The sequence below is a fragment of the Apium graveolens genome, chromosome 10 (assembly GCF_009905375.1).
Source record: "Apium graveolens cultivar Ventura chromosome 10, ASM990537v1, whole genome shotgun sequence".
NCBI classification, from domain to species: domain Eukaryota; kingdom Viridiplantae; phylum Streptophyta; class Magnoliopsida; order Apiales; family Apiaceae; genus Apium; species Apium graveolens.
Genome location: NC_133656.1, coordinates 226,047,519 through 226,066,941, shown reverse-complemented (window position 1 = coordinate 226,066,941; position 19,423 = coordinate 226,047,519). Strand labels below are relative to the sequence as shown.

General features: G+C 34.5%; 2 protein-coding genes across 5 annotated transcripts; one reads left to right on the top strand and one right to left on the bottom strand.

The window, feature by feature from the left end:
• The first annotated feature begins 1,990 nt into the window (after positions 1–1,990).
• On the top strand, positions 1,991–5,527 carry LOC141689525 (FCS-Like Zinc finger 14-like). Its single transcript, XM_074493848.1, has 2 exons — positions 1,991–2,802; positions 4,900–5,527. The coding sequence occupies exons 1-2, from the start codon at positions 2,234–2,236 to the stop codon at positions 5,057–5,059; spliced, it is 729 nt and encodes a 242-aa protein (XP_074349949.1). The 5' UTR covers positions 1,991–2,233; the 3' UTR covers positions 5,060–5,527.
• A 512-nt stretch (positions 5,528–6,039) lies between these two features.
• On the bottom strand, positions 6,040–13,692 carry LOC141692273 (auxin response factor 19-like). Of its 4 annotated transcripts, none has more exons than XM_074497021.1 (15): positions 13,115–13,692; positions 12,918–13,015; positions 12,508–12,626; positions 11,267–11,365; positions 11,123–11,179; positions 10,887–11,042; positions 10,692–10,776; positions 10,501–10,591; positions 10,198–10,362; positions 9,791–9,913; positions 9,558–9,633; positions 9,315–9,456; positions 7,169–9,009; positions 6,874–7,064; positions 6,040–6,613 (listed from the first exon to the last, which is right to left on the bottom strand). In XM_074497021.1, exons 2-15 carry the CDS (start codon positions 12,967–12,969, stop codon positions 6,478–6,480), a joined length of 3,333 nt encoding a protein of 1,110 aa, XP_074353122.1. In that variant the 5' UTR covers positions 12,970–13,015; positions 13,115–13,692; the 3' UTR covers positions 6,040–6,477. The 4 variants fall into 4 exon arrangements, with proteins under 4 accessions (XP_074353122.1, XP_074353123.1, XP_074353121.1 ...); XM_074497022.1 differs by having other exon boundaries at positions 13,220–13,692; XM_074497020.1 differs by having other exon boundaries at positions 12,918–13,692.
• Positions 13,693–19,423: the final 5,731 nt, after the last annotated feature.

Below are 19,423 nucleotides of genomic sequence, written 5' to 3'. Positions count from 1 at the left end.
TAAACATAATTTCATAATAATTTTTTTTAATTTATTTTTTTGAACAAAAATTTTATGTAAATTTTTATTAAAAAAAATATTATGAAACTATATTATATAAAAATCTCGAAATACGTGTAAATAGTAAACGTATACTAACTACAGCACGGAGGGAGTAATATTTAACCCTCAATATTGACAACCCATACACTAAAATCTAATTCCTCATTAATCGTAAATAGTAAATATAAACGTTCAGGGAGTAATAGTTAACCCTCAATATTAAAAACCCATACGATAAAATTTAATTTCCTCGGTAGTGCAACAATTTTTGAGATTTTATTTTCCTGCGAAAGGAGGGGGGGCTGGGATCCATTTCCCCTCATAATATCTTGTTTATAGTATCTGCAAGCTTAATTATATACAAAGATTTTAATGTAAGAATCCTTGTTCCGCCACTGTCTTTAACCAAAGGTTAAGAGTTCCCCTTATGTTGAATATTTGTATAAGAGAAATTTGACTGAGGTTGACCTAAATAACTTATGTGAGATTATATTATTTTTTCATATAAATAATGAATGTTATTTTTGTAATAATTAAAGTATGTCCTTTGATTTACAAAAATAATTCTTATTTGTATTATAGTTGTTTTAATCTTAGAATCGTTATTTCGGGTGACCTGATGACCCAACAAGCTCTTTGTTTAATTAATTAATAAAATGGAAAGAAAAAAAAATACATTCCTTTCTCCAATCCAAATTTTAATTCGATTTTTGTTTAACTCTTCCCTTTTTTAAAACAAATTATCATTCACCTCTTCCTTTATTCTTTAAAATAAGTTATCATTTACATCTTAGAGATGTTTGGTATTGCTGTTGCAGACAGCAACAGCAGCTTTTTGCTGAAAAGCAGTTAAAAAACTGTTTGGTAAAATTTAAAAGCTGCTTTTCGGAAAAGTGTTTTGGGTCTAAAAACTGCTGTTAGAGAAAGTAAGTCCCCATACTTTTAGAAAAAACTGCTTTTCAGCTGTTGCGGGAAGCAATGCTGATTTCACCAACCTTACCAAAAATATCATTATTTTTAATTTTTTGCATCAACACATATACGTATCAAAAAAATTACCAAACAGTCATCTGATTTTTATAACAGCACTTTTTTCAGCAGCACTTTTTCTAACAGCACAACAATTTTTAACAGCAATTTCAAACAGAGTCTTAATCGACTAAAATGCTATCTATTCCAGTATATTGGTTAATTATACTCTTTTTAGTGGTGTTAATTTATACGCCCTTGTAGCTAGTTTATGTATACGGCAAAATATATTAAAAAAGTGCTGACTTTGGTACGTATGCTTGTGATGTGATATATCTATGATACTTGTTCTCGTTTTCGTAACTTTTACACTATTTATTTTGATCATTTTATTAATAATAATTATACAGATGATAAATCACACAGTAAATATTATTATTTATATTAAAATATTATTATCACATACTTATATATAAATAAAAATATCATTAATATAACAAAAAAATAGTAAAATAATATCATTCACATGTTCTTTTTATATTTATCATCAAATGATGTTATTTGTTATAATTGAGAGTTTAATATATTAAGAGATTTTAATATTCAGAGTTTGACTCGAGATTTTAGTAATTCAGATTTTAATAATTCAAATTTGTCAAATGACGGATTGAAACAAAATACATACAGAAAAAATTTATATGTTAGATGGACCTAGTAATTTATTAAATAAAGTCCAAATTATTAATGAAGAATCATTTCAAAATATAATAATTTGCCTTGGAATCTATATAGTATTATTAATCGATGTCGACCGCAATGATTGAAACTATTACTCATGACAGGTCACACTACTACATAATTCCTACACATCACACATCTCAATAATTAAATAATAACTCCAAATTTTAAAAAAACACAAAAATAATTCCAAAAAAAAAGCAAAAAAATCTGCGGGCTGCTTTATATTCTCTACTGAAACCACGGATTTGTTTCAGTGTGAGAGAACAATACTTCCTCTCCCTCCTTACACATAGTTACTGTGTGTTTTGTGTGTGTGTATGAGTGTGTGTTTTGATTTTCAATTAACTCTCTTGTATGTCTCAATTTCAGTTTCTAACAAAAACCCATTATACATATCACTGTATATAGTGTATTAAGATAACAATCATCTTTTGATTTTGAGAATTGTGGGTGAATTTATAAACCCTAGTTTTCTTGAAAAATGGCTGAATTGAGGGGAAACAAGAGGAGTTTATCTAGAAATCTTTCGTTTTTGAGCCCTATTGATCAAACCCAAGTCCCAATTAATGTTCCCCCAAAATCATCCAAGAAATTTGAAAGTGGGGTTGATGGGGTTGTGGGTCTTGGAATTGTAGCTGCTATGACCCAATTGGATGACCCTTTTAAGTCGACCCGACCCGGAATCTTGGGTGTTTCTCCAAGATCCAATCCTATCCCTATTTTTCGAAATTTGGGTGACTCTAATAGTGGGAATGATGATGGGTCTAATTTGGAGGACGATATGGAGTTATCTGAGGAGTATACCTGTGTTATTTCGCATATTGGGAATAATTTGATTAAGAAAAGAGAGTATTTTGATGGGAATTTGACTAGTAAGAAGGAGACAACTGTTGTTGGTACTAATATTTGGGTGAATTCCGGTGTGTTTTATGCTGCCTCGCCTCCGGTGGGGGGGTTTGCAGCTAAGGCTGTTTTTGGGGCTGCTGATTTTTTGAGTTCTTGTTATCTTTGCAAGAAGCAGCTTCACGGGTTGGACATTTTCATGTATAGGTATGGATTTCATGTACACTCACATATATATGATGTATTTTTAAAAAACTTTTGTTAATGAGTTGTTCTTGCTAATTCGAGCGTTATAGTAGTGTTTCTTGATTTGAGTTGTTTGTGGAAATCCTTAACTTTGAATGCATTTGAAATTAGTGCCGTGGAAAGTTGTATTAGATTAGAGTACCATGTGTTTTTGCTTGTTTGTTAATCATTGAGGGGTGATTTTGAGAAGATAGTCAAAAAACGGTGACCACTTGATTTAGGTTGTTTGAGAAAATTTGTTTGTTTGCCTACTTAGCTGGATCTGAATGCTGAGAAATCATTGTGCCAGAAACGAATTATATGTATATTTGTCTTTTTTGTTAATGATTGAGGTATAATTTCAAGGAGGAGAGTCAACTATTGGTGAAAGAAACGCTAGTTTTAACATTGGCCGGTCAACTTTGTATTACCATCTATTTTTGATGATTATGTTTAATTTACAACTACCTTCAATTGCTGCAGGATATTCAATATGAATAATTTATTCTGATTTCAGTAGGCTGGTTTTCTATTATGTTACAATTGCAGCTGTTTAGATATGCAGAATTTAATGTTTTTTTGGTCAAAGTTATTAAAGGTCTATATTTCGTAACAAAGATATTACACTTTGATGGCGCGGAATGATTATTTAATTCTAATCTTTGGCTCTACTGGGTACTAATTTGCTAGGTGATCTAAATATCAATAGACTGTAGTCTTTTTAGCTGTTCCAATGTTTGTATATGGACCTTTCTAAATATTTTAAATTAGCTGGAAAAAAATGGATTTTTATACTTTGATATTTGTGATTTTCTTCCAGAGGTAGTTTATTACCTCGTATCTGTTTTAAAGTGATGTGGAAGTATGACTTGTTTGCGTCAAATCCTCTCTTCCAGTGTCTTGGTAATATGTAAGAGTTTCATTTATTTGTTTTTGAAAAGACGGTTTTGAGATGATAGTAAAAAGTGGTTAGACACTTTTCCAAGTACATGTATATATTCCTCTTCTTTTTGGATTGACAAAGTTGGGAGAATAGTTTTTATGTTTTTGAAGTTCCGTCACGGAGAAGATTTAGTTGAAATTTTTAAGTACCTGTTACTCATTGTGGTTGAATTTGGAATTTATTTCACTGGAACTTTTTTCTTGGTAGACACATACTAGAAAATCAAAATCGGACTTTCTTTCCTATACCAGTAATATGTAATTGAGCCGGAAATTTAATTGATAAATGCTACCACCATGCCCCATTGTTAGAACTAATTACCGCCGAAGTCAGTATGGTTGTGAATCATTGATTTTCAAAGTTAGAATATTGTGAAATATGAATCTTTAGTACAATATTCTAACTTAAAATCTAGAACATGAAGCAATAACATTGAGCAATTAGTTACGTGCCTTTCTACCCCTCCCTTTGTGCTGGATAGTTGGCTATGCATATGGTGGTGCATTTGTCCATGGTGCATTTGTCCATACCGTACATTTTATTTACATTTTTTTTTTCTAAAAGAGCACCCTCCTTTTCTTTGGTTGCCTATTTAGTTATATATCCTTGTCATTGGTGTTAATTTCTATATTATTGTCCCATCTCCTATCATGAAAATGAATTGCAGCCACTGGATGTTAGATATGTGAATTAGTTCAGTGAGATGATTTAACTTGTATGCACACAAATACTTGCAAGTTGCAACACTTTTTTTATTCTTATAGCCATCACCTTTTTGTTGTTCTGTTAACCGTTCCTTTCATTCGCGGTGTTCTGTCTGAACTATCAGAATGCTCAACTTTTTTCTTGGTTAATACTTAATACTTGATAATAACTGCTATTTTGATTGAATGTGACAATCTATTGTGTCAAACCTTTATTTATAACTCTTGTTAGCTCCCTTTGGTGGTTATACAGCATCTTTATTCTGCATCCCTTCTCCAATTAACTTGTGGGAAAAATTGAACTACACAAAGTGAATTTGTTTTCATATGTATTTTGTCAAAGAATATGGGTATTAGATGTGGGATTTTTTGTGAAATTGTCTGTGTTCTTGTTAAACAGTTTCTTAGAGTTTTTGTGTTTATTTTCCACAGGGGTGAAAAGGCTTTTTGTAGCGCAGAGTGCCGCTGCAAGCAGATATTAACTGATGAGCACAAGGAGAAACGCAGATCCAGGGTGAAAAAACAACGCGAGTACTCTGTTTCACCCTGCTCCGGGCCAATGCAGTTTTTTGCTGGGGTGGCTGCGGCATAAAAGCATCTGAGCTTTACGATTATATATAAAATAAAGGAATAAAGGAATATAGTGATATAGTTTGCGGAGATACTCAATTAAAATAAATAGTAGGTACCAAATTTGTGGACGGTTTGAGCAGGCATTTCACTGACATTGCAAGAAGCTGAGAAAGATTCGGAAGATGAGTTTGATACCTTTCAACAATTTGTTTGTACCTTAAGAAAGATTAATATTAAATCCTTTTTCTGTTCTTTTAAATGGTTGTCGTCAGCTGTCTGTGTCTGATGGGTGCATAACAGTGCATACAACTGGGGAAAAAATCTTTGGAGTTCATGTTGATGACATTTATATAGCTCATGTAATTTTGAACCCGGTGAAAGAAGGGGTATAAGTTTCATTGCTAAAAGTTCCTGCACTTGTAGCTGGACGTCCAAATTCTGTTTCTTTTATATACAATTTATATTAAAAAAAATATTTTTTAGCTTATGATTGTGGTTGACATTTTGGTTTTGCTTACCTGTACAATATATGGAAAAGCTATCTCCTATAAATTATAATACAGGATTCATCCTGAGTTGTAGGGAATAAAGATATACTTCATTTTTTTTTATTACGTTTGATATTTGAAACACATTAATTTTCCGGATGCAAAGTTATTTTTTTGAATTTCCTTTTTATAAATTATTATACATATAGTCTACTTACATTCACAAAAGGATTTTTTTTTTTTTAATATAGCTATCCGGTTTTAGTGTGTGCAAAAAGTCAATATAATAAAAGACACGGGGAGTCTCAAGTTAAAAATCTAAAAATATGACTGAACAATTACTCTAAAATTCCTGAGTTCGTAATCAGTTGCAACATTTGAAGAAATGATAATTTCCACTTTCCAGTACATAAACAATACACACTTGTAATAGATCTAGCTAGCAAGCTTACACTACAACTAAACTATCAGATCAATTAACCTCCTGTTCAAATGTCAAGTCCTGAATCTCTCTACTGGCAAGTTAGTAATGTCTCTATTTGCATTATCTGCCATTGCAGATTTGGAACCTTAAAACTCGAAATAACGCATACTTTCTTCGCTTACAAAGACAAACTTTCTAATTTCTATACACTCATCACCTGTTTTATGAATTCACAAGAAGCTTGGAACTTCCTTAATGATAATGAATTTCACAATAATCTCATATGTCTAAGAGTGAAATGGCAGATGGGGTTATCTTCTAAAAACTTATAACATACAATTCCCTATCATTATTTGGACCAATGTCTTGGATCCAAACTTCAAGGACAACCCTTTATGGCTCATTAGAATATATACCCAGTGCAGGGAAAATATCTGCCAGAACATCAAACTTGTACAGCTTCGTGGTAAATGATATTAGTAAACTTGTCAGACAAACAGCTCAAAGATTCGGCAGGAAAGTACTTTACACATTTCCGCCATCAGAGCTGCTGCAGGCTTGATTTGGAAGAGCACTGTTTCCGAAATCTCCATCCAAGCTCATCTGTTGTACTTCTTGAGGAGAAAGAATCTTGATGCAGCGGACACAGTTCACAAACTCCCTGAAATGGATATGGATTATCAGACTCGCATATAAACGTTGACTAAATAATATCGGCTACTAATATTGCAGAATCATGGATTTCCACAGTTAATGTAGAGAACATGTGCAATAAAGCACATTATTTATAGGGTGACTTGTACTACCGTAAATACTGTTTTTCGGACCAAATGGCAAAAGTACTAGTCGTCACGTTTCATAAAACAGATTCTGTAAATGTAAGATTAAGATGCAAATAGACTAATAAGATGATAAACATACTCCCAAGGGTCATCCCCAACAAGCAGCACATCGTTTTCTAAATCCACATAAACCAGTTTCCACCCTATCCGATGTCGATCTTCTAGCTGCCCTTCAATACCAAATCTACGAGCCAAATCTCGTTTCAGTTCCTCGTATCCTGAGTAACGAGCAATATCAATTGATCTTCCAACTGCTCCACGCTTGTATACCTTCAAAAGAAGCATGCATGTCAATATTCGACATAATAACAAAGCTAGAAAACAAGTAGAAAATATGTAGAATATGCAGTCAATCTGCAAAATCATTAACTTACTTTGGTATATGTCCTCATTCGCTGAAATTGTGGTGCTGGAGCCCAGGCACCACTATTCAAGAAACTGCTATCATTCATTGTGGAGTCGATTGAATTGAATGCCATATCCGGCACTCCAAATGACTGAGAAACAATTGACGAAGAAAGCTCAGGCTGAGCTTCCTTGGGGTTCTCATAATTGGATAGCATACCTCCATCTGATGAAAGATTATTGGAGAAATCCTTTCCTGATCCATTCAATTCCTTACCAATCATAGTATCAGGAATCATGGACATGTTCAACTGACTAGCAATATTTGCCTCATATGGAATATTGTTTCGGGGATCAACATGAACCTCTCCTTCATGACTAGAATCTCTGAAGGGGATAGATTGCGAATTGAAACACAGTGTGTTACTATTTTGTAAATGGATGTCATTCTGAGAAAGACGACCAGAAGTTGCAGAAGATGAACTGTCCAAGTAATCCATTTGTGTACCAGCTGCATTTAGAAATGTTTGTGGTGCCAAAAATCCTTGGCTCGGACTCGTGGACATGTTCAATGTAGCCTTGATATCAGGCTTTTGGTGTGAATCTTTTGCTAAATTAGCATGGGCTGAGAACGTTTCCATACTCCCATAATTTAGTAGCATGGCAGAAGACTGAGCCAACTCATCACCCAAGTTGGAATTTCTTGCCCTATTATTTATTGTTGATGGAATCACATTTGGGCTATTGTTTGTGGAAGGTGATGTGGAACAAGATGGAACGTCATCTGTAATCCCAGACTGACCTCCTGCTGCTCCTGTCAGTAAGCTGCTTCCGCCTGCGGAGAAATGATTGGCCATTGGAGGTTGGTTATGCCCCAGATGTCCAGAAAATTCTGGAAGTAAACCAGATTGCTGTTGGAGCTTTGACTGCTGGGATGGATGGGAGAAACCGAAATTTGTTTGACTATTATTTCTCGTCATTTCCTGAGGGATAGCATGTGTTTGTGGGAGTGAGCTGGTTATCATTTGAGGCATTTCCTGCACTTGGCTTGTACTTGTGGACCTTGAATAGCTCTGGGATGAATCTAACAACTGTCTCTGCTGATCTTGTAATTGTGAAAGTTGAGAAGGGTGCTGTAAACCCGAATGCTGAGCTAAAAGAGACTGCTGTTGCTGGTGAAGCTTCTGTAGAAGCTGCATCTGGATTTGATTCTCTGACATATGTAATTGTTGGCTAACTTGATCAGACTGCTGTGATGAGATCATATTTTGCTGCTGTGTCTGACTCACAATTTGCTGCTGATGTTGTGGTTGCTGCTGGAGGCTCTGTGACATGCTTCTGTGCAGCTGATGATTTGGGATAGATGGTTGCTGCTGCAACATCTGATTTTGTGGTTGCAAGCTTTGTGTTTGAACTTGGGTTGCAGGTAATGTTTGACTCGAGCAATTTTGTCTCTGCTGCTGGGTGATATCAGTCATCTGTTGTTGTTGCTGCTGTTGCTGCGACTGCATCATCGAACTTATGGAATTTAACGAGGAGGGTGCTAGCTTCTGAAGCTGATCAAGCTGCTGAGTTTGTTGGGTCGTTCTCTGAGCATTGAACTGTATGTTGTTTTGCATGGGGATTTGTGGTGTTTGAAAGCCTAACTGGCGTGAAAGATCTGGCCCTGTAAAGTTTGGTAGAACAGATCCAGGCAAGGAATTCATGTAATTTGGCTGCCCTGAGTTACCCTGGGAAGAATTCTGCTGCATGTTCATCCACTGGACTAAGCTTAGACCAGGAAGTGCTTGCGGATCCTTCATGCCAAAATCATCACCAAGCCAAGGCATTGTCCTCCTGAATATGTTATCAAGATCAGAAGTTTCATCATCTGCACAGGGAAACATTTTGAGGGTAAGATCACTGCCAAAGCTGTATGTGATCCATTGTTCTTTATTATTTAAGTTTTTTCAGGCACAGAGCAGTCTAGCTACACTGACAGTAGCAGACATTCAAAGAAAGAGCAAAAATGGATAGATAAAAGTTCACAACCCTACAAATAGAGGATCCCAATTGGGTAAAGTTATTTTATAATCTACTTCTCTACTTGAAACTAAAAGGGATCATAAACCACGAAGACAGGCATTAGTTCTTGATCAATTCACTAGCTAAGAAAATGTTTTACAATTTACACACCTGGCATTCCTGGTTGTCGTGGCCGTTTGGATCTGAAAAAGGGTGGACTCGGGCATATGAAAAATGGGGCTGTTACAGGTTCAATATCCCAAACAGAGACGCGGTTACGTCTTTCCCCAGCAGTTGATTCATCCCAGCCAACCTACCCAAAGAATAATATGATTACATGTCTAGGTCATCCAAAGAAGTAAATTACATCAGGAAAGTGGGAAAGAGCCACAACAAATGATAGAGATGTTACACCTGCAAATTACGCCATTGTGAGTTCTTCCATCTCACAGAGTCCAGGTCACTGATTCCTGTAATTGTGCCCATATACCTGCAAAACATTTGTCCTTCTTACTCATTATTGAATACGCCATACACTTGCAAGTTTTAGAGAGGAGAACATATTATCAACACATATATTTCTTAGCAACTTGATTCAAGCCAATGTAAATTTTAAAAACTTAAATAATGAACTCAAATATTGATACCTTCTGGTGCCTGACTCCTCAGTTTCAAACATCATCCGAAAACGCATACCAAGAGAAATTTGGCTACTACATACTGCTTTGTAGTACTTAGCTAAAGGAATCACAAATTCTGATGGACTAGCCCTGAACCAGTAAAGAGAAAACTTTATAAGATTAAGTCTTTATGGAGTGCAAGTTGAGGGCTATTGCAAAAACAGTGTAATAATCCAATCTCAATCACTTTAAATATAGCACATCTAGCTTGCCAGCCTGAACCTATTTTACTACTACATATGTGTGTGCGTGTGGTATGCGTGTGGTGTGAGTGTTGTGCGTGTGTGTCTCAGGATCCTGCATGGATATGGTGTCTAAATAAAGAGATTATACATGAGATCAGACAAACCAAGAATGAAATTAAAGCCACAAACCTTGGATTATAAAATACTGTAAATGGACTATTGTTGGCAGCTGCATGGGCGGCTGCAGCCAAAATTCCTATATGCATGCTATCACTAGATAACACTGACGATGATAAATTAGGGGGTTGGCGATTCGCCCGTCTAATACCCAACAAAAGCTGTTGCTTTTCATCCCTGCTCAATATCATTAAAAACGGTAAGGTATGGAGCTGACCCCAATCTGAGAACTAAGATGTCTAAAAAGGAAAAAACCTTCGAAAGACAACATGATTTGTAATAACAGTACAACTTTAACTAAAAATTGGGACTTACCTAATAAATAATACAGAGTCCCCTGCAAAAAGCCTCTTACCGCTCACAAACAAACTCCACCCAGTAGTAAGCAAGTGACGTTTTGGTTGCCCTGGAGTATGAAATGGTTGGTATCATTATGTTAAGCAGGAATATATACATTACCTACACATCAATAACTCATCAAGCATCGGGGCTAAAATATACATTACCACGGTAAATATGACGAAATGTCCAAACATTGTCATGCAAATCCCTAGCAACAAGTTCTTGAGCAGGTGGTTGCATGGTGAAATCCTATAAAAGCACAAGAATAATGTTCAAAAGATATATATGTATCTATACAATTTATTAATTTAATTTAAGTATTTTCATATTGAAGATTGTGATTTTATAGAGTTGCGTACAAGTGGAGGGAAAATTTTCTCTGCTGCACGCCGGGGGACAGAAAATCCACCATGTGTGCTTGTATCACTTGCGGTCAAAGTTTTACAGAAGAATTCTGTTTGCGGTTTATTCGCTTTCATTGACAGATCAGATCTTAGCAGCGAATCCTTGTCAAACTGCATACACTTTAGTTAATAAATCAAATTACTCTCGAACAAGTTACATATAGAACATTGGTTAAATAGCTTAAGTTTACCGAAGGAACGGGCTGGAGTGTCATCTGAGCATAGACCTCATCTGTTTCAGGGTCAGCCTAAAATCAGAAGAAAGAGAGCTGTATTAGCGCGCGGAAAAAATTGAACAGACTGAGAGACTGAAAAGCAAGTTATGTAATGCATACATGTAATGTCACATTGTGAAGCAGGCACAACAGCTTTGAGGGAAGATTAGGATAGTTTGGAATTTGAGCATCTACATCCTTCTTCATAGATGCTGCCACCTGAGAATGAACAATTTAGTTAGACACAACAAGGATGAAACAATATAGCCCAAAGCTTAAATAGTTGCATTAAACATTTCCTAGTATCAAAAAAAAAACTTTTCATAGTAAGTATATCCAAGTTGAGAACAACTTCTATATATGTATGTAATCAAGAGCCTAGAATGAAGGAGGTCACGGATTAGGTGGTCACCCCCTTGAAAACAAGCTCTTTATGAAAAATGGGGTAAGATTGTATACATAGGGAACTTTTCGAGACCCTAAACATGTCGACACGTTCTGGACTGGGCACGACCAAGAGCTTTAAATGTGGTCTTCATAATAGTTGATGCAAGCAACCTGAACATCTTTGATAGACTGAGAGTGCATTACATTTATTCAGTTTCCCAAGCAAGGTAATCCCACTACTTTTCTACAGACTTGGCTATAAATCCTTACCTTTATGAACTAAGTTTCTTTCCTTTCTATATAAGATCATATTGTCATCTTCACTTGTGAAGCATAATACTAATAGCTTTAGTAGTTATAGCAAAGTAAATAAAGAAAAAAGTCCACACGGACTGATATGCATACCCGGTCAGTATTCTCCCACTTCATATTCATGTATCAATCCAGGAGAATCCATAGATCGTTGTCTTTATTACCCTCATAGTCTTACTAATTAGTCTAATAGATTTACCACACTTTCACAAGAAGCACAAACTGGAACATTCTCCGTAATGATAAGGAAAACGAATTGGTTCCCAAGAAATTTCCGATTAACTAAAAGCTTTTATAAACCACTCATTCTACAAGAGTAAACAGCCTGCATACATCTTACCCTGATATGTCCAGAGAAGCTAGGTCAAAGTAGGTAACTGGAAAGACAAAAGATTTCATACCCATCAACCCACTTTAGCTAGGGGCCCAGGGCACACTAGCACACCACCTCAACTCAACATGTAAATCACCATTCATGTGAATTTTAAACTTTTAAGCCACATTTCCAATTCAAGACAATACAAATTAAACCATTCTCAACCAAATAATTCAAGCCACCAACCCAACCCATTGCTGTAATAATATGCAAAAAAACACATAAATTTATTACACAAGTCCAAGGTGGCGCATTATAGCAAGGAAGAAGCAAAGTGAAGGGCAACCTGTTCACTATGTCCCTGAGGGAAGTAGACGACGTGGGTCCCAGCTGCCGGTAAGTTCACCAGAGGTCCAGCACAAGCTTGCCATAACTCCTGATTTATTAAACTTTTTTTCTCCGCTCCTGTTTTATTTTAATGAACAAAAATTAAAATTTATTCAATTATTTCAAAAATTACCCAGATTAGCAACAATCTCAATCTACATCTCCAAGATTTTCATTTCCATTTTTCAACTATAATATTTTTTTCTCAGAAAATAAAATTAAAAAAAAAAACCCAAAACAAAGGACAAATCATTCAATCAAACAGCTAGTTCTCCGGTTGTTCCAATGCTTACAAAAGCTTAAGTTTCAAAATAAACAAATAAACTATATACATACAAAATATGAGATGCATATGTAATAAGAGCTGACCTTCACTGGGATTGGCCATAGAAGCTCCGGCAGCATTTGCCGGCGTTTTCATTCCGGTAACTTTTCTATATCTCAACTCTCACCGCCCTGATTTGATGCTGAAATGGCCGGAAAAATATCACCGGAGTTTCATTACATTGGACTAAAAATACAAAATCTAAATCTAACAAATCGAGTATTACTAAAAGGCTGAGTACTTTTTGACTTTTTTCAGCTCCCCTCAGCTCAAGTAGCAGATTAAATAATAATAGTAAAGTATCAATCAATATTCAAGATCAGAACCAAATGAAAAAAAATGGTACCCTTTTGAAAATAAGATAAGAATCTGTATGCCGGAAAGATCCGGGCACCGGAAAATCAAGAAAAGTGGTCACCGGAAAACAAAAAACAAAAAAAATAGGAAAGTGAGGGGGGGAGGGGGGGACAAAAGAAAGATGAAAAAGTGGGAAATGTTTTGGTGCTCAAGTGTTGAAAAGACCAAGAAAATGTTGTTAAAAGATGGCCTGTATTTTGCACTACATCTCCCAGACAACTCACTTTCTCTCTCCTGCTTCTTGTTCTTCTCTCCCCAGAAAGAAAGTCTCTTTTTAATCTCTCTCTCTCCCTCTCAATCTCTCTCTTAATCTCTCTCACACAATCTCTCTCTTTCTGTATATGTATGTATGTGTGTGTCTGTATCTGTAGTTAAGATTGGCCTGACTAGAAGAACTCAAAGCTGACCACCAATGTGTTTAGAGAGTTTAACTATCTATGACCCCCCCTCCCTATCAAGAATATTGGTATTATTATATTACCTTATTTTATATTTATGTAATCAGGAGTACTTCTGGCATTTCTAATATTTTAATTCACAAAGGAAAGGAGGTTCCTTTTTTTCTGCTTTGAGGGTGAGATTCATGTACATGGATATGGAGTTTTTTATTACAACAAGGTCCGAATCCCAAAGGATGATGGTTAAGGAGTTAAGTAAGTTGTGTTTAGTTTAGATGGCTTGATCTTGTTTCTGCATGTTTGCTTATCTCGCGAATATACTCTGTTCCTATGTTACAGCTCACGAATTTACAGAACCACTAACTACTCTGCAAAAGTGTAAAAGTTTATTTCTTGACTTTGATTTCGGCTCCAACCTACAAATTTTTTTAGGGCAATATAAATTTAATTATTTAAAAAACAAACATAAATTCTGTAAAAGTTCTAGTGACTAAAATAAAAATTACAAAAATTATAGAATTGTTTATTTATTCATTTGCAATTTGTAATATCTTTTCTAGTTCGATTGATCTAGGAAATTATTATTATGGCAGCATGCCCCCAAATCCGGACTCGGATGAATAGGTCGTCAATAAGAAATTTCAATAAAATATAACATGTTTAATCCATAAACAAGTACCGGAATATAACATCTGCGACCCCAAAGTACACCAATATCTTTTTACGTTACAATTCTAAAAATAAGATTTCCAAATTCCATAAATGATTTTCCGCTTTCTTTTAAAACATCTTTTCAACAATTTCCAAACTCAAAACTTAACTTACCAGTATAATTTCGAAAAGAAGTATATTAGACCAAATTGTACTATAACACGACTATAATGTATATATATATAATAATAACTTTATACAATAACACTTACTTAATTCCCGCATGCCCTGAATAAATCATCTTTGCAATTGCCTCCTTTTCTTTCTTTCAAACAACGTGATTAAACCTCGCAAATTACTTCTCATTGAAAGGTTAAATTTAAAACAGTCAAAGGATTTCCCCCGCAAGTATATTTAAAACATAATAAGAAAGTCTCAAAACATTTGCAGATCTTCAAATAAAACTGCTAGTTTCACTTTTAGCAACATTAAAATAACTTTGATAATTTGCAATACCTTTTCACTAAAACGTTTTATAATTGAACAAAAGAGGTTTCACAATATTTTAAAGAGCTTTTAGCACTTTGCACTCCTTACGTTTGGGTATTTTTTCATTTTGGTCTCATACTTTAATTATTTATACTTTGCACCCAATAAATTTAAAAGTCGTTGCAGTCTGCACCCGTTTAACGGAGTTCCGTTAAAAGGGTTGGAAAACCGTTAAAATCAAGTTTTTTTCACTTTGCACCCCTTAAGGGGTGCAAACTGCAAAGACCAAAAATTTGAAGAAAAAAAACATACATAATAGCTTTAATTTTTTAAAAAATAAAAGGTAAGAAATTTCGGGTAAAATAAATAAATAATAGAAATATTTTCATTGTCCGCCTCTAATTATCTCATGTTAAAAAGATAATTGAAAAAATATTTTTTCCTAAACATATTTTCGTGGATTATAATAATAGTCGCAACCTTTTTTTTATGATTGTTGAGTTATCAACCTCACATTATTAAGATAACGGAAATTTCTAGAGCTGAGCATTCATTCGGCCCGGTCCAGAACCAAAAAGACTGAAAAAAAACCAAATTTTCATATTTTCTTGGACCGAACCGGACCGAAATTGTATTATAGGCCGGATTGAACTCAAGAAATTGTATTATGGACCGGACCAAACCGAAATAATTCGGTTCGATCCGGTTTTGGACCGAATGGACTGATTTTAAAAAATAAAATAAAATTGTATTAAAATTTTAAACCAAAAATCAAGAAATCTAAAATATAATTAAAGTAAGGTGCTATGCATAGTTCTAAGAGTGCAAAATTAAAATTTATGATTGTATATTTTAAAATTTATGATTGTAATTTTTAAAATATATGTAAAATATATAATATAAAATTATAGTATTTATGATTTGGTCAATTCGATCTGTTCGGTCCGGATCGAAATATTTTTTACAAGAACTAGACCGGACCGAATTTTTTTTCCCGGTCCGAATACCGAATTTCTTAAAAATCAGGACCGAACCAAACCGAATTAAGTGGGGAGTTTGTAACAGCCCAATCCCGCATCGAATAGATATTAGATGTCTATTCAGATTTATGAGTTTATTTGGGTATGTGAACTACGCAAGTTGGCTGCATTGGGGCTGGTACGCTCAAACTTTATTTATCGAGTTTTATTTAATGGACTGTGTTTTATATATTACATTAAATGTGTTTATAGGTATTTTTTGCACATGTTAACTTCAATTTTGCTCAACATGTTTACTGTTAATATATATATATATATAATCTTTTAAAATTTAAATATATACCCTATGTATTACTTATTTACTATTTTAACCAAAAAAATTATTAAACTGTCAAAAATACAAATTATAAAATAGCAAATATTGAAAGGGAACCGTGCATCTTACATAATTTTTGGTCATATTATTTAAAAATTAATAAGCAATAACATTATCTTTTAATAGTATAATTAATTAATTATCATTTTACCCGAAATATTTTACCTTTTATTTTTTTAACTGAAACTGTTAGAAATTTGTGTATTAGTTTGATGATAAGTTAAACAAAACACCTAAGTAGAAATCTAGTGTTTGTAGCCTCAACGGATAAAAACATTTTGGCTATCCGTTAAAGGAGTAGCTTTACTTAGAAATAAGTTTAGTATTGTAGCACATTTCATTCTTTGTATTTAAGTTATAATTCTTAGATGTTGTGGGAAATTATCAGTCATGTTGACTACTAGTGGATATGCAAATAGGAGGGCTAATTGAAAATATTTCATGCCTTGTAATTTTGTATAAGTGAAGTAGTATCAACTGATATTAAAGGCCTTCAACGAATGAGAAACAAAGCTTCAACGGATGTCTCTAAAGCTTCAACGGATAACATCCATCAACGGATGAGTGCTTCGACGGATAAAGCTTCAACTGCTAATGCATCAACGGATAAAGCTTCAACGGATAAAGCTTCAACGGATAAAGCTTCAACGGATAAAGCATCAACGGATGAAAGCTTCAACAGATGCTTAGTTCAATAGCAGTTGATAGTGACAATTCATAAGCTGACAGAGGCACATGGGTTGACAGAGACAAACTGGAATGTGGCATCCTCTAGGAGGAATCAAGAAAATGCAACATTTCCATTCTGGTGCAAACAAGGAAGTATTCAAAGATTCATAGTTAAACCTAAATTGCATTGGATAGAGAAATAAAGAAGAAACATGTGAAGAATCTTTTAATTGTATTTTACAGTTTGTCTTCACTTGTAAGCTTGGTGATATATAAACCAAGTAGCAGCTAGTAATTATAGTGTGAATTTTCCAGAGCTGTTTAGAAAAATCCAGAGAGAAAATCATCTAGTTTGTACTAGGACGCAGCTGTGATTTAATTCTTTGAATCACAGATTTTCTGAAATAACACATCTCTGGTGGAACAACAAATCCACCAGAAAAGTTTTTAAGTCTGTTTTGTTCTTTACATTTGTGTTTGAATATATATCTGTCTGCATTAGCTGAAAGCAAGTGCTCATCAAAACACATAGCCTAGAAACTGCTCAAAACTTGAAAAAGTTTTGAGATTTACATTCAACCCCTCTTCTGTAAATCTCATTGTTAGTTCACTGGGAATAAAAATTGGTATTAGAGCAAGCTCTTAACATACAAAGAGTTTAAAGATCTATTCTACTAACATCATGAGTAAGAAGGATATTGGTGTAAAGATTCCAATCCTGGAAAGAGATAACTATCATCACTGGAAAGTGAAGATGCATTTACATCTTCTCTCTCAAGATGAAAGCTACATCAACTGCATTGAAAATGGTCCTCACATCCCTCACAAGGTGGCCACAACTACTACTAGTTATTGTTGGACAGTCTATTCCCAAGCCAAAAGCAGAATGGACTGTTGAAGATATTGAAGAGGTTCACAAGGACAAGAAAGCCATGAACATTTTGTTTAATGGCCTAGATCAAGATATGTTTGACAATGTCATTAACATCCAAACTGCTAAGGAAATTTGGGATACTGTGCAACTTATCTGTGAAGGTACTGAGCAAGTTAGAGAAAACAAAATGCAGCTTCTCATTCAACAATATGAATATTTTCATTTTAAAGAAGGAGAATCATTGAATGATACCTTCAACAGATTTCAGAAACTGTTGAATGGATTGAAGTTATTTGGCAGAGTGTACCAAGTCAAGGACTCCAATTTAAAATTTCTGAGGTCTCTACTAAAGGAATGGAAGCCTATGACTGTTTCTCTAAGAAATTCTCAAGATTATAAGGACTTCACACTTGAAAGATTATATGGAATTTTGAAGACATATGAACTTGAGATGGAGCAAGATGAGCTGTTGGAAAAGGGAAAGAAAAAAGGAGGATCAGTTGCACTTGTAGATGACAATGAGAAGATTGAAGCCAGGAATGAGGAAAAGACAATGCCAAGTCTCAAAATTGGCACAAGCAAATCAGAATCAAGCAAGGGAAATGAGCAAGTAGCTGAGAATGAAGACAATTCCTCATGTTGATGAACATCTGGCCATTCTGCCCAGGAGGTTTGCAAAGATGAAATTCAGGAAAAATATAAAATTCACTAAGCCAAACAAAAACATGGTGGACAAATCTAAGTTCAAATGTTATAACTGTGGCATTAGTGGACACTTTGCAAATGAGTGCATGAAGCCAACCTCTGATAAGAAGAGATTTGAGCAAGTTGATTACAAAAAGAAGTATTTTGATTTGCTCAAACAAAAGGAAAGAGCTTTTCTGACTCAAGAGGATTGGGCAGTAGATGGAGCCAATGAAGATGATGATATGGAATATGTCAACCTAGCCCTGATGGCTAATTCTGATGAAAATAAAACTAGTTCATCAAGCAACCAGGTAATTACTACTGATCTCTCTCAACTTTCTAAGATTGAATGTAATGAAGCCATAAATGATATGTCCAATGAATTATATCATTTGCGTGTTTTCCTTAAATCACTAGCTAAAGAAAACACAAGAATCAAAGAGAATAATTTATTTTTAAGTGATAGAAATGCTGTGTTAGAGAATCAGGTAATTGAGCTTGAAAAGATTAAAATTAAATGCTTGACTGTTGAAAGTGAACTAGAAGAAGCTGTTAAGAAAGTAGAAATTCTTTCTAAACAGTTAGAAAGTGAGCAAGAGATAATCAAGGCCTGGAAAACATCTAGGGATGTTAGTGCTCAGATTGTCAAGGTTCAGGGAATTGAATCTTTCTGTGAGAATGCCTGGAAGAAAAACAAAAAGGAGTTAGAATTAATTGATGGATTGTCAACGGATGCGGAATCAACGGATGATGAAAGTTATCCGTTGAAGGAAGAAAAAGAGCATCCGTTGAAAGCTCATCAATTAAAACAGGCAGGTGATTCTAAAAAGAATAATCTCAATAAGAAGGATGGTTCAACTTTCAAGAACTTTGTCAAAGAAGGAGCTAGCACATTTAAAAATGCCAGTAAGGTGAATATAGGACACATGACTTTGGATCAGCTGAAAAATAGGCTTAAATTGGTTGAGGATAAAAAGGAAACTAAAAGAAAATCTAATAGAAATGGGAAGGTAGGGATTAACAAACATAACAATTACACACCTAATAAGTATTCTCCTAGAAAAAGCTG

Excerpts from the sequence above, each read along its gene's own strand:
- LOC141689525 (XM_074493848.1), top strand. The coding sequence starts at position 2,234 with ATGGCTGAATTGAGGGGAAACAAGAGGAGTTTATCTAGAAATCTTTCG. Across the intron at positions 2,803-4,899 it reads TTGGACATTTTCATGTATAG|GGGTGAAAAGGCTTTTTGTA; the intron begins GTATGGATTTCA and ends TATTTTCCACAG.
- LOC141692273 (XM_074497020.1), bottom strand. The coding sequence starts at position 12,969 with ATGAAAACGCCGGCAAATGCTGCCGGAGCTTCTATGGCCAATCCCAGT. Across the intron at positions 9,634-9,790 it reads GAGGAGTCAGGCACCAGAAG|GTATATGGGCACAATTACAG; the intron begins GTATCAATATTT and ends AATGTTTTGCAG. Across the intron at positions 7,065-7,168 it reads GAATGAGGACATATACCAAA|GTATACAAGCGTGGAGCAGT; the intron begins GTAAGTTAATGA and ends CTTCTTTTGAAG.